The sequence below is a fragment of the Oreochromis niloticus genome, linkage group LG4 (genome assembly GCF_001858045.2).
Source record: "Oreochromis niloticus isolate F11D_XX linkage group LG4, O_niloticus_UMD_NMBU, whole genome shotgun sequence".
NCBI classification, from domain to species: Eukaryota; Metazoa; Chordata; class Actinopteri; order Cichliformes; family Cichlidae; genus Oreochromis; species Oreochromis niloticus.
Window position 1 is genome coordinate 3,420,065 of NC_031969.2, and position 14,857 is coordinate 3,434,921.

Consider the following 14,857-nt stretch of genomic DNA (forward strand, 5'->3'; position numbering starts at 1 on the left):
CTCAAAATGAATGAATAAGCAGCCAGTTTTCAAATGAAAATACATTTAAAGACCCTCGAAATGACTTTAAAACAAGAAAAGAAAGTCAAGCCAAGAAAGTCTGGCTCCTTGGAAGCAAAACAAAGAAATGAGGTGGCTCAAGAGGTTTTCACACTATTACATGCAGTAAGGCAATCCGGTGATTTTTTTCTGACTTCATACAAACTGCAAATATGTGTGTAGGCATGTTAACAGGAATTAGAAATTTCTGTTAAACTGTTAAAATACTTCCCCATGATGTATATACAATTGTTGTATATATGAATATGTATATATAATATAATTGCATATATAATTGTTTGTATGATAAGCATTTTTGCACTATTTCTTAAGTGAGATTTAAAATGCCGAACACTTAAAATAATCACATATGTACGCTCATTGTACATGTACTGTAGTGTTATTGTTTCGTCTGGTGCTTTCATGCACCACAGCACACGGCGTCAGTAAAACACTGACGTAGACTGATGCCAACTGTTTTTAAGTAGAAGAAGAAGAAAAAGCGGGGAAACTAAAAAAGGTTTCCGGCCGGCGATATTTCGCTGTTACACATAGTTGGAAAGTGCTACGCCAGGACTACAGGTGAAAAAAACTAATTCCTAGATTTTTAAATAGCTGCAGTCAACACCTGAGCAAGGTGATGCGTAAATCTCTTAGAGCTGTATCATTATGTTGGGATATTTTCTCTGTTAAGCTACTCGTGGCTGTGTTTCTTACTGCGGTGGGACATCATGCGGGACATGTCTGTTCCCTGCGGTTAGCTTTGCTAGCTACATGTTGACACAGTTCAGGCACAGTTGAAGAGTCAGTGATACATGCTAGTAACAGTGGAGCCACAATTTGTCCAATTGTCATAGAAAAATCAAAGAGTACATTTTCGTTAATTAATTTGAATAATAAGTGGACTATTTAAACCAAATGTAAATAAAAATGTCAACGGACAGTTCACTACTATTATAATTATACTGCAGCCTAAATAACACAGTCAGGAATGCAGAAAGTAAAATCCCCAGATAGCGTTGAAGGGTCAGAGGCTAAATACTGGAAATTTGGTTGGGAATGTCCCCATGGGGAATCAAAAAGTGTATCTGTTACACCTTTACCTGATGGGATACCTCTGCTTATTCTTCCTGCTTCTACGTTATTGTTTTTATTATTTATTTTAGCTATATTGATAGGGTTTGGAGTAGTTGGCTAGTTTTCAAAAACCCATGCCTTGATGAGTTTTTGTGTTGAAACTGCAGGAAAATAACTTTTTACCTGTGCAGCTCAGGAGGTCATCTACTAATAACATGGTTGATGGTTCGATCCCTGACTGCTCCAGTCTTTATGCCAAACATCATTGGACAAGCTGCTAACCCCCAGTTGTTTGAATGAATGTGTGAGAAGCACTTGTACAGAAAAAGCATGGAATGCTAAGCTAGAGTAGAAAAGCTATATAAGAACCAGTCCATTTACCCCTTATTCTTCCTTTTCTCTCAAAGTCAGCTGTGATGGCCAAACTTCAGGGCTTTGAGTTTTGGAGGAAAACTCTGAAGGAGGCACGCTATGTGGTGGCTCCCATGGTGGACCAGAGCGAGCTGGCTTGGCGTTTGCTTAGCCGCCGGCATGGTGCTCAGCTTTGCTACACCCCCATGCTGCATGCTCAGGTGTTTGTCCGTGACGCCAACTACAGGAGGGAAAACCTCTACAGTGAAGTTTGTGAGGAGGACAGGCCTCTTATTACACAGGTGAGAATCATCACTGAGTTGAGTTGCTTTTTGTTTGTTTGTTTTTGAAATAGTAATATCAGTAATTTAAAAATAAATCTATACAAAATAAGAACAAGCAATCTGAGAGTGCAAACCTTCACCAAGGCAGTTCACTATTTGCTTTTAATAGTTTTGTATTTTGTATTTATTTCTTTTCTTTTTAAACTTCAAGACGTTTGAATTTTTTTTTTTACTGCACCACAAAGTGCAGGCTTTTGTTATTTGCCCATTTTTAATTTAAATTTTCAGTTTTGCCAATTTCAAAACCTCCTTATCAGAGGCAAAGAAAGAAAGAAATGTAACCATTACATCACCTTAATCGCTTTCGTCTGCTGTTTCATGCCTAATCTAAATCAATGTTCCATCCTCTGTGTGTCAGTTTTGTGCCAATGATCCAGAGGTGTTCCTTCAGGCAGCTTTGCTGGCTCAGGATTATTGTGACGCCATTGATCTCAACCTGGGCTGTCCACAGATGATCGCTAAGAGAGGTACACCCTTCATTCATATATGAACCCATTAATTTCTTACGTTAGCATTTCTTAAAGATTGGATCAGAAAGGATAGTGTTGCCAAACTTGCAGACAAGTGAAAGGAGAACTTGACACTGATGTTTTTCTTTTTTCTTTTCTTTTTTTTTAAGGACACTATGGAGTTTTTCTACAAGATGAATGGGACCTTTTGGAAAAAATGGGTAAGTCTGTGTTTGTATTAAGGAGCTATTCCTGAAAACTGTTGTTGGACTCTGTCATTGTCTGAGAAATAACATTTTCATGACTGTGTATGATGCAAAAACATTTTTTCCACATCTTCTGTTTGTTTAATCAGTTTAATCTCAGGCACCTAAGCTTTCCCCTTATTTGTCAGTCAGCTTAGCCAACGAAAAGCTCAAAGTGCCAATCACGTGCAAGATCCGCGTGTTCAAGGAGGTTGAAAAGACAGTCCGCTATGCCCAGATGCTCGAGAAAGCTGGATGTCAGGTATGACCTCTGCATTAAGTTGAATGAGTTTGCCAGCTCTCCGGCTTGTCACTTCCCAGTCTGTAGCAGAAACAGAATTGTCCTTTTAGTTTAGCTGTTGTTGTAAGGGGAAAAAAAAGATTTTTCTAAGTTGAGCTTCGTACACTGTATAGAAAGACACAGATGAACGGACTGAAGCTGGTACTATTGTAAAAGTCACCATAAGCAAATTTTAAGGATGTGTTCCAATTTTATGTAAAGTCCTTTTACAAACAAGAGCTTTTAAGGAAAACTACATGCACAGAAAACAGTGTGTTACATTAGAAAATATTTTTTAAACTGGAGCATTTATGAGGAGTAAATTCAGCAAAAATCTGATGTTTGGTATGGCTCAGCCATCTTTGTTTTACGCTTCACTGAACAAGCGTAACGCACAGATGCATAGTTTATCTTAATTTCTGACTGTTGATTTGTGTGTTTGCTTTAAATGGTGTTTCCAGAAGCATTTGAATAAATCTGTGTTGATCGGTCTTGACGTGTCTCCCAGCTGCTGACAGTGCACGGCAGAACCAAAGACCAGAAAGGCGCCATGACAGGTATCGCTAGCTGGGAGCACATAAAGGCTGTACGGTGAGCTGCTCGTCTTCTGTATCTGATGTGGGACATATTCCCGTTTCCAGTGTTTCCTAACTAACTAAATGCAGTAGCTTTGATATTAAAGCAAAATCAGATGAACCATGAAGCTGATGAGCCAAATAACATTAATGTATATTGACTTCTGTGACTTGTTACAGGCAGGCGGTAAATATTCCAGTATTTGCTAATGGCAACATCCAGCACCTCAGTGATGTGGAGCGCTGCATTCAGGAAACAGGCGTGCAGGGAGTGATGAGTGCAGGTCAGGAGCAGGAGTTTGTTTTATTTATTACTTTTCTTCCCTGATGTGATGATGAGGACCACAGGAACCACGATTACTGTGTTGTATCGTTCTTAGAGGGGAACCTCCATAACCCAGCGCTGTTTGAAGGCCGCAGCCCCGCGGTGTGGGAAATGGCTGAGGAGTATCTAGAGGTGGTGAAGCGGTATCCTCCATGCACTCTGTCCTACGTTCGAGCCCACCTCTTCAAGCTCTGGCATCACACGTATGTCTCTCTTTGCTGACATTCTGGCATTGCTGTGCATTCCCATCTGTGTTTTCCAGACATGCTACTGGTCGAAGAGAAATTTGATTATTCTTAAAGTCTTTCTTCTGGTAAAAGCGAAGCATAAACCCAGCTGTTGAATCTGTAACTGTTAAGGTCTTTGTCCTGCTTGATTCACGGTATCTGTTCTGTAATTTAAATGAACTTGGCTTTAAATATGGCTCCCTTGATTTATAAGCTCAAAAAAATACTTGCTGATGAGTTTATTGTCTCAGTCATTAGTTTAAATTACTGAATAGAACATGATTTTAATTTTACACAGTGTGGAGTAATAAAAAACAAAGCCTGGTTTAGGAGCTCCGCCCCTCGTCTATTATGTGTGTTTTAAAACAATAAGTGACATCACAGTGTCCATCTTTTCCTATACAAGCTGTGGTGGATCAAACTTTCTCTGTGATGAACTTCAACACATTTCAGGTGCCAGCATAGATGAACATCTGTCCTCTGTGCTTATTTTAACATCGGGCATGACACCAGGAAGGTCTCAGTAGTTCCTAATAAACTAATTGACTATGTGCACGAGAAAATGCTAACTTCCTGGTTTGAGGCCGGATGTGGGGTTGCACATTTCCGGTAGCTTTACTTTGCGGTAAATCGCTACTGCGAAGATATACTCCAAAATCATGTCCAAAACTTGAAAACGGAAAGATTGCGTTAAGTTCCAAAGAGCAGAAGGTGGGAACACTCACCACTGTTGTGTCACAAAAAGATCTAATGATAGATTTTGACGTTTAACCACTTAAGCCCCACGTCTCAGGTACCGGGGGCAAAAAGGAGGAGATCACGTTTAATCGGTTATAACGCGGGTTGAGAAATATAAGTCCAGACATGTGTGGTATCCACAGAAACCTCATAATCTCAGCTAAAATGTCATATAAACCATTTCTACAACCACCAAACACACCGAAAATAAGCCGCGATTAAACGAGCAGTTACGTGAATGCGCAGAAGTCCGCTAAACAAACAAAACCGAACCAGAAATTCTTCAGACTTCATGTAAGTAACCGGTTAAAGATAGGCTGGTTAGCTCCCAGAGGTATCACTGACTCCACACACCAAGTTTCACCACGATCAGACCAAAATTCACTGAATTAGCCGCAAAAGAAGACCACAAAAACACACAGCGGCGCAAATGCGCTAAGACAGAAATTGGCTTACCGTCCCGATTATTTTCGCCGGTAGCCGGTAACCACGTGATTGACATTTAAAGAGTTTAGATCGATTGGTTGTTTGCATCACTCAACACAAGCAGAACTGCATCACTGCAGCATAAGACACATCGTCCACATTCAGAAGCACATCTCTGTATAGTGACTGGTCTTATTCTTTAAACAGGCAAATGTTCAGCATTCAAACTACAGGTGAACAACAGTCACAGATGTTTCCCGTTATGTCCACACCTACACAGCATGTTAACAAACCGTGAAAAAAGCCACACAAAAAATGAACGATTGCTGGTGAGGGTTTCTATACATTAGTATGTATGAAGGGTATGTTGTGACTTACCTTCTAAATTAAAAAGTGCAGTACTGGATGTCCACGATGTCCACGCATCAAAAAAATAAAATTGGCTACTTGGTTTCACCCATCGCTGGTTATTTTTAGAACATAACACCCGCAATAAACGAGGGACAGCTGAGAAATATAACATTTGAATCCCTTTTCTCTTTTGCTCTGAGGCGTGGTGGCAAAATATCGACAAGTCCGTGAACATCATTTACAGTTATATTGGGTAAATGACCAAGACATCTGTAGAAATGTAAATCGACGCTTAATTCATTCATTTGGTTAACTTCTTTTGGACATTAAACAGGGCGCGAATAGGACACCGGAAACAAAGCTCCACACAGGATTTTCCGCACCGGAACTAGCATATGCTATCGTGCACATAGTCAATTGATAGTGCGTCATGTCTACCCAGTTACTGAGTTTAAACATAACTGCACCAGATCATATTTCATGTTTGCTGTTCATTGAGTGGTACTTTGTGTGATCTAGTATAGGGTAGGAAACATACACAATGTTTCTTCCTGCTATAGCTCAGCAGTACTGGTTTAAAATGTGACCCTTCCTGCATGCTGCATACATGTGTGTGATCAGGCTGCAGATCCACCAGGACCTGAGGGAGGAGTTGGCCAAGGTGAAGACCCTGGAGGGTTTGGCTGACGTTAGCAAACAGCTGAGACTTCGCTGTCAGGTACAAACAGGAAACATCCTTTCAAATACGCACAACTGAGGAGGTAGCTAAGAGCTCAGCATCACCATAGCGACAGAGGTAAAGCAAGAAGCAGACTGACATTATTAAAGTAATCATTGCATGTTCTTTTATATAGATCTGTGCTGTGTCGTGGGTAGACTGCAGTCATGTCCGTGTACCACAGACATTTCAACAACACAGTTCCCAAAGAATCTGTGGCATGATGTCATAATGAGGTGCATTGTTCAGTAGCAAGTACACTTTGGGGTGGCTGTAGCTCAGGTGGTAGAGCAGGTCATCTACTGATCGGAAGGTTGGGGGTTTGATTAATGGCTTCCCCTAGTCTGCATGCCAAATATCCTTGGGCAAGATACTAACCCCCAATTGTTCTCTGATGCATCCATCGGAGTATGAATGTGGGTGAATGTTAGCTATGAAGCACTTAGAAAAATGTGCTTTTGCGAATAGGTGTGATTGGGTGAATGCACAAGTTGTGTAAAGCACTTTGAGTGCTCAGATGAGTAGAAAAGCGCTGTATAAAAAACAGTCCATTTACCATTACCTTTCACTTTGTGTTGCATTAGAAATTCATCATGACCCATTTCCTCTATAGTTTTTGCATGTAGCCAAGATGTCATCACAGCCTTAACACCTGCAAGGTGCAAGAAAGTTATATTTTTATAGGCAGACACTAATTTTTCAGTCAAATGCTGATATTAACCTGATGTTGTCTGTTGATTCATTTTGGCCAATAGGCTTTAAGGAAAGCGGCACTGACACAATGTATAACTGCTTAGAGCAGGGGTGTCCAACTCCAGGCCTGAGGGTCAGTGTCCTGCAGGTTTACATGTGTCCTTGATCCAACGTCTATCATCTCATATTACGCTATCGTTTGTTTCGTGGTGTCGCAACATAAACTGTTTACGGCAATATTTTTTCATGGTTTTGATGGTTACTGTAGCAGCTATATTAATTTCTCTTAAGTTCTCTCTTTCTCTTATATTTAAAATAACCACACTACGGATGGACAAGTGGCTGTCTTTATCCGTTGTTGTTAGCAACAACGACAATAAACCCAGCGTGTGGCTCCGCCGTCTGCCTTTTTATTTTCCACATAAACCTTTCACAATAAAGCTTAAGATCCTGTTGAGATTTTTCAAAATAAACTGAAATGATGACAAACAGAAGGACCAGTCAAAAACAACTCAAGGACCTTATTCCTAAACGAGGGGCTATGGACATGGTTATGAAAAGTCTTGACACGGACGTACAATGCAAATTTTGCTGCAAACTGGTCCCCACCACAGACTCAAACATGACAAACCTCTTCTACCACCTACACAAGAGTCACGTAAAAGAGTGTGGAGAGAGTTTACGGATGAGAAGCAAAAAAGAGCTGTCAGGTGCTCAAAATAACCCTTAAACTCAAACATTAGAACAGGCTTTTACCAGCAGCATGCCATGTAATAAGTACTCACAAAGAAAATGGCTGCTGTTACAACTTATGTCTAAAAATGTATCGTTTCATGCATCGGTCAAAACGGTCGACTCCAGGTACACGACGCCCAGCTGGAAACACTTGACGTAAGTCGAGTTGCCCGAGATTCACAGTATTTATAAAAAAAATTTTGTGATTTATATCTTTGTCGGGACCATAAATGTCTTATATCGGGATTTGAGATTTTGGTCATATTGCACGGTCCTACTTGGAAGTTCTCCAGAGGCCTGGTAAAGAACTAATCATTTGGTGTTGACCCAGGGTGAGATCTAAAACCTGCAGGACGCCAGCCCTTGAAGCATCAGCTTGTTCAGGTGCTGCTTGTTCAGGGTCACATGACCTTTGATTTGTATGTCATAGTGTAAAATGTGTTTACTGTCCTTTCCATATGTTGGGAAGGTTTGTAATTCTAAAAAAAAAAAAAAGGCGGCCATTTGGGCACACACCCTTTGTATGTTCTGCCTGATCAGCTCACTGTTACTGTTTATGTAATATATTAATTAATTGTGCATTTTTGCGTAAAACACAACATCTGGGTACTGGATGTTAGTGTCAAGTGACAGATGAGCTTTCATTAGCATAGACTTTGTACATTTTTGCTATATTTCAGTTTGAAATGCAGCAAATTGTTATGGGTTTGTGTGATGTTATGTTATGGCACCATCCCAAAAGGTTGAATCTGTTCATCTGGACGTACCTTTTGGGATTTACTTACCTGGATGATTGAGCATGCATCAAGACATTACGGCACTGAAAGATATCTGACTATACTGACTGACTGCTTTCTGTGTCTATTCAGGAGGAGATAGCCAAAGAAAAAGATTCTGAAGATAAAGAAAGCAGACTTCCTTTCCCCCACTGGATCTGCCAGCCATATGTCAGACCAGTGTAAGTCACAACACATCTCTACTTACTTATGTGAGTGAAGTTGCCCCCCCCCCACTTTCTTCAAATCCAACAAAAGTGGTATCAAACGTTTGTGCTACGTTTGTGCTGCAAAAATTTTCGTTTGTGCTGCTATCATTTTAAGGATATTCAAGAAAATTTCTAGAGGTCATCAGAGGTCAACCAGCCCCCGCACATTAATGGAATCAAACAAAACTGGTGTCAATCAACTGTGCTACGTTTGTGCTGGTTTGTGCTACTAAAATTGTCATTTGTGCTGCCTCGGTTTTAAAGATATTAATGAAAATGTAAAGGTCAAAAGGTCAACCAGCCTCCCCACAATACCCAAATCAAACAAATTTGATGTCAAACGTCTGTGCTACGTTTGTGCTGCAAAAATTTTTGTTTGTGCTGCTATCATTTCAAAAATATTAATAAAATAATGTCTTGATGTGTGCTCAATCATCCAGGTAAGTAAATTCCAAAAGGTTGATTCTGTTCATCCGGACATTTTCAGTGGGAGAAACGTTTTGTCACTCATCCAAGTGACTTCTTTAGTCTCAGCTGACTGCAGGTTTCCCCAATAAACAGTACATTTGCACAGCGAAGGAAACTAGCACCACTGAATGAACAATGGGCTGGGGGGTTAGTTCCATGATTGTTAGTATGCAAATTCTTATGACCATTGATCAACGACTACTAATCAAAGACAGATTCTTGAATGGCCATAAGTACCATTCACAGAGAGTTGGGGAATGGCTGCAATTACAGCATTGTAAGATGGCGAAAGATGTACCCTTGGGCCCCCCTTCTCAATTCAGAGATGGTCATCATCCTGACAGCCTGATGGACAAAGCTGTCTCTCAGTCTATGTGTTCTGGCCCGGAGGCTCTTCAGTATCCTTCCTGATGGCAGCAAACTGAAGAAGCTGTTGAAGGGATGAATGGAGTCACCTGCAATGGAGAGGACCTTCTGGATGAGGCAGGCGCAGTAGATCTCCTGGGGAGGGAGGCAAGAGAGGTCCCCACAATCCTCTCCGCTGCTTTCACTAACCGTTGTCATTTTTTTCCTGCAGGACCCAGTGCAGGAGTCATACCACACAGTGATGCAGTTGGTGAGGATACTCTCAATGGTGCCTCTGTAGAAGGTGCTCATAATGGGGGTTGAATCTCTTGTCATGGGTCAGCAGAGTGAATCTGTGTCTTTGATTAGTAGTCGTTGATCAATGGTCATAAGAATTTGCATACTAACAATCATGGAACTAACCCCCCAGCCCATTGTTCATTCAGTGGTGCTAGTTTCCTTCGCTGTGCAAATGTACTGTTTATAAGGTTGGGGAAACCTGCAGTCAGCTGAGACTGAAGAAGTCACAAATTCCAAATCAACCTTTTGGAATTTACTTACCTGGATGATTGAGCACGCATCAAGATGTTATTTTATTAATATCTTTGAAATGATAGCAGCACAAACAAAAACTTTTGCAGCACAAACGTAGCACAGTTGATTGACACCAGTTTTGTTTGATTCCATTAATGTGCGGGGGCTGGTTGACCTCTGATGACCTCTAGAAATTTTCTTGAATATCCTTAAAATGATAGCAGCACAAACGAAAATTTTTGCAGCACAAACGTAGCACAAACGTTTGATACCACTTTTGTTGGATTTGAAGGTGGTGGGGTGGGGGGGCAACTTCAGTCACATTACTTACTTCAGTAAAAAGAAAGTAGTGCACATCTTTTGATCCATGGACCTCTTCTCAAATGATTTCTCACTGTTGGATGATCACGTTACAGGCCAAAGGAGACGGTTACCAACGGTAACATCCATGCATCAGTGTTGAAGAAGACAGTTTGTCAGAAGAGGGCACTGGAGGACTGTGATGGATCAGCTGACACACTCTCCAAAAACAAGCAGAAGAAGAGATCCCGCAACCCCAAAAAGAACTTCTGCCCCGAACAGAAACGTAAGTTTGTGCTGTCGATTTAACCTGCTGGTCAAAAGTCTTAGAACACCCCAATTTTTCCAGTTTTTTTTAATTGAAAATTATGCAGTTTAATGTCTCATTGCACTCTGAAATTAAAGCATTGTACAAATACAGAATTGGAGTTTAAAAAAAAAAAAGTATCTACCTTTGACAGATATAACAGCTGAACACACCCAATAGAAATCAAATATTCTTCAGAAAGTTCTTCCCATATCTGTTGCAGAAGTTCCCATAAATGTCGACCTTGTAGGTTGCTTTGCTTTCACCCTTCTGTCCACTTCAACCAGCTCGATGGGGTTAAAGTCTGGAGACTGCGCTGCCACTTCATGGTTTTGCAAGCTATCATCTTGTTCTTTTTCCTGAGGTAGTTCTGGCATAGTTTGGACTTATGTTTTGGGTCATTATCTTGCTGTAGGATGAACCCCGACCGGCTAGGCACATACCGGAACGTATTGCATGGCATGGCATTGCAGAATGCTGTGGCAGCTGTTTTAGTTCATCACTCTGTACAAGTCCACACACTGTGGAACCATCCTTTCACCTACTCGATGGCGTATAAAGATCCTACATGATGAACCGAAGACTTAAAATTTTGATTCATCAGTCCTTCTTCCAGTCTTCAGTAGTCCAATGGCGGTGTTTCATGGCCCAGGCAAGCCTCTTTGTTTTATTCTGACGTCTTAGCAATGGCTTTCTTACTGCAACTCGTCCTGTCAAACCTGCAGCTCTATGACCACTATTAAGCTGTGCTTGAAGCTGTTGTCCTGTGAGCCGGCGATCACACAAGCTGTTAACTCTCAGATGCTTGTCCTCTGATTGTAGCTTTGGGTCTGACAGACCTCTTCCTGTCACAGTTTCTGAGGCCTTTTGATGTTGAAGGAAACTGTACTAATTGACACCTTGACTTTCTTTTCAATTACTCTGTAGGAATAACATTTAAGTGTTTGATGGTCTGTCTCGCTTCCATTGTTAATTCCCCTATTCACGCCATTTTTGTAGCAACACAGAATTTTCTGCAGTACAGTACCTTTCAGGTGATGCTCACGAGGGTATGGTACCACAGTGTGTTCCAACACTGCTTTGATGCAGATAGAGGGGGTTGTAAGTGTAAATGACCACGGCAGACCTGCGTGTACATTCATGCTTTGTTGCAGCTTTATTCAACCGCTTTTCGAAGACACAGTTGCTGTACACTTACAATGGGCTGCAGCTCTGCGGCTGCCAGCCACACACATCAACAGCAACCCCATGACAGGACCCTACACCACATGTGATTGCGATGCCACGCAGGTGCATCCGCCTTCCCTGCCGTGGCGCCGCTGCCCCGCCACAGTAAGTAATCCAGAAAAGTTGGAATACCTGTAGGAATTAGTAGCACGAGCTTGATCAACCTCCATTGCTGCGGAACTGCTGTCACAGTCTGGCTGGGGCAGACTGTATGTGTTTGCAAAAGAGGACTCAAACGCAGACCAAAAACTGAACGTGGCATGGATATAACAAAAAACAAGCCGTTTATTGAGGCTAGCAAAAAAGGTACAAACAAAAGGGCATTGGTTAAACTAAACATGAAAAACTTTAAACATGGTGAACTGACATGGATACCTGAAGTTGTGATGTGGATGAGCAGACAAGGAATGACTGCAAGCACACGGACTAAATACACACAGGAGGATAATGAGGGAAGTGGGAACACATGGAGGAAAACAGCTGACACACATGAACATAACGATGTCACAAGGGGAGAGTAAAACTAAAAACATTGAACATAGGAACACAGGACCCCTTCAAAATAAAACAGGAAATATAATGAGACGCAGACATGACAACATAAGACACACAGACATGAAACACACGAAGAGCAAGGGAGACTACACAGGGGTTGAAAACACAAGGGGGAACTAATAAGCAAATGAACACAGGAAACCTAATAAGCTTAAACATACACTATAAACATCAAAAGAACTAAAACTCAAAACACTGGGTCATAAGACCCAGGATCGTGACAACTGCTTTAAATTGTTAACCCATATTGTGTTCTCTGAAAAAGGCCTTTTGTATAATTCTGATATGTACATTATTTTTCAGTTTTGGGTAACCTTACCTTTTTTTTTTTTTTTCCTTTTTTTTTTAAACTTCTGGTAGTTCACCATTTACCTTTGTACCATTTCAAGCTTTTCATTGGACTTGAATGACTTGAATTGCAATGAATAACTGGAAAAATTGGGGTGTTGTAAAACCGGTAGTGTAAATTGTCAAGTTCCTCATTGAAAATGTGAGTCACTGGTCACTAATGTGCATCTTATTTCTTCCTGCAGCCAAATACATCAAATGTGAACAATGTGGTAACCCAAAGGTAAGCAGAATTCAAACACTGACCTTCAAGTTTGGACAACAGATTAAAAGATGAGATATTAGAATCAGTAAAAATTTTTGTTTTCTTCCATTCGCACCCGCTTTTGAGATTGAGCGACAGTTTTGCTTTTATTTGATCGTCAGCCTGAATCCTGTGAGCTTTTACTTCCGTCTGCAGGGAAATAAGTGCGTCTTCAGCTTGTGTCGAGGCTGCTGTAAGAAGAAGGCTTACAAAGAAGTGGCAGACTGTCCAAGTAAGTGTGTATACACACACACACACACACACACACACACACACACACACACACACACGAGGTGCTGTGTGTTGATCCTGTGTAGTGGATATGATTTCTAAGCACACTGTCTGCTGGTTTATTGACACAAAGACTCCCAGAGCTTATTACCGCCACATGTTAAGACATTAATGTCTTAGACTGGGTTACACAGTCCACAGCAATACAATACAATACAATACAGCAATTATCCAGCCTGTCGTTTGTCAAGATGTTTCGTATCACTGTGGATCCACAGTCTGGAAATAAAAGCTAGCAAGCTACTCACTTTGTTATTGGATGAAAGAAATGAAAAAGAGACTCATCTGTGATATAAATGTGTTTATTTCATGTGTTTAACAGGCCACGGGCTGAGGTTCAAGACCAAGGCAGAGAAACGGAAAGCAGAGGAAAAGGAGCAAGCGGAGAGATCCACAACAGAGGTGGAGACAAGCGACCGCATTCCTCAGCCTCTGCAGGATTCAAGAAGGGAACTGGAGGAGCCTCTGCCGCTGCTATGAGCAGGACTGCAGCCATCTCTGCGTGCACAAACCACACACTCACTGGAGGGTGGAAGCAGTGCATGCAGTAGTCAGTACATACTGTGTACACAGCTGCTAAGTAGTCTGTTTGGTGAAGTGTGGACATCAATCAACAGACCAAAAAATAAAGCTTATTTTTATGTAAAAGGGATTTCTAGGTGAATAAGCAGTCGGGGTGGGGGACTGGACTTCTGAAAATGCAATGGTTCAAATATAATTTATTTATTTTTTACATTTTTTTTTAAGGACAGATATTATAAAGACATTATTTTGCCCAAAGTTGTTGGTGAGTCTTCACAGGGAAAGATTCAGTAACTCATTGGTAGCAGATATGTTATAAACACATGTGGATGCTGCAATGCTGAACTGCTGTTCACTGGAACACTGTGCCAACATATACATACATTTAGAGCTCAGGGAGCGCACGGTCTCCTTTTGCTTATTTCTCTGTGGAGGCAGAAAATATTTACAGTTTCTAAGTACTTGAACTGTAAAATGATTCTGAAGCAGTTTGGTTTGTTTCAAATGCTGCAACTGTACTTATGGTACGAGATGTTTAGTCAAATATAAATAGCATTGTGTGCTTGATTTTTGTATCTACAACTTAAGCACACACGTTAATGTCTGTCACGTTAATGCTTTGAAACATTCTGATAAGTTAGGACTACCTAACCCATCATAGGGACTGATAAGTGTCATTTTCAGACTCTGATACATTACTTTGATTAAAGCGTTCATCTTCTTGTTCAAATGTGACATAATCCATCTTAATTCAGTCAGACATAAAATATCACAAAACCAATTCTCACAAGTGGAACTTTACTTATTTCTTAGTTTTGACATATATTTAAAATAAGTGGTGTTTCATACAGGAGCTGGTCAGAAGCCTTAGTATCGCCCAAGCAAGCTCTTTGACAAGCCTGGATGCAGCATCTAGAGTGGGATGCAAAAGTTTGGGCAACCTTGTTAATAGTCATTATTTTCCTGTATAAATCGTTGGTTGTTACAATAAAAAAAGAATGTCAGTTAAATATATCATATAGGAGACACACAGTGATATTTGAGAAGTAAAATGAAGTTTATTGGATTTACAGAAAGTGTGCAATAATTGTTTAAACAAAATCAGGCAGGTGCATAAATCTGGGCACCACAAAAAAAAGAAATGAAATCAATATTTAG

The 14,857-nt window shown here is 40.7% G+C and overlaps 1 protein-coding gene across 2 annotated transcripts; it reads left to right on the plus strand.

Annotated features, from left to right (window-relative positions):
* Positions 1 to 535: 535 nt before the first annotated feature.
* dus1l (dihydrouridine synthase 1-like (S. cerevisiae)) lies at positions 536 to 14,614 on the plus strand. Of its 2 annotated transcripts, none has more exons than XM_003446435.4 (14): positions 536 to 621; positions 1,524 to 1,769; positions 2,170 to 2,278; positions 2,431 to 2,481; positions 2,655 to 2,767; positions 3,294 to 3,376; positions 3,541 to 3,644; positions 3,741 to 3,888; positions 6,049 to 6,145; positions 8,443 to 8,531; positions 10,322 to 10,491; positions 12,828 to 12,865; positions 13,043 to 13,118; positions 13,500 to 14,614. In XM_003446435.4, exons 2-14 carry the CDS (start codon positions 1,533 to 1,535, stop codon positions 13,655 to 13,657), a joined length of 1,473 nt encoding a protein of 490 aa, XP_003446483.1. In that variant the 5' UTR covers positions 536 to 621; positions 1,524 to 1,532; the 3' UTR covers positions 13,658 to 14,614. The 2 variants fall into 2 exon arrangements, with proteins under 2 accessions (XP_003446483.1, XP_013127553.1); XM_013272099.3 differs by having other exon boundaries at positions 547 to 621; positions 1,528 to 1,769.
* Positions 14,615 to 14,857: the final 243 nt, after the last annotated feature.

Excerpts from the sequence above, each read along its gene's own strand:
- dus1l (XM_003446435.4), top strand. The coding sequence starts at position 1,533 with ATGGCCAAACTTCAGGGCTTTGAGTTTTGGAGGAAAACTCTGAAGGAG. Across the intron at positions 2,482-2,654 it reads GGACCTTTTGGAAAAAATGG|TCAGCTTAGCCAACGAAAAG; the intron begins GTAAGTCTGTGT and ends CTTATTTGTCAG. Across the intron at positions 3,645-3,740 it reads GCAGGGAGTGATGAGTGCAG|AGGGGAACCTCCATAACCCA; the intron begins GTCAGGAGCAGG and ends TATCGTTCTTAG.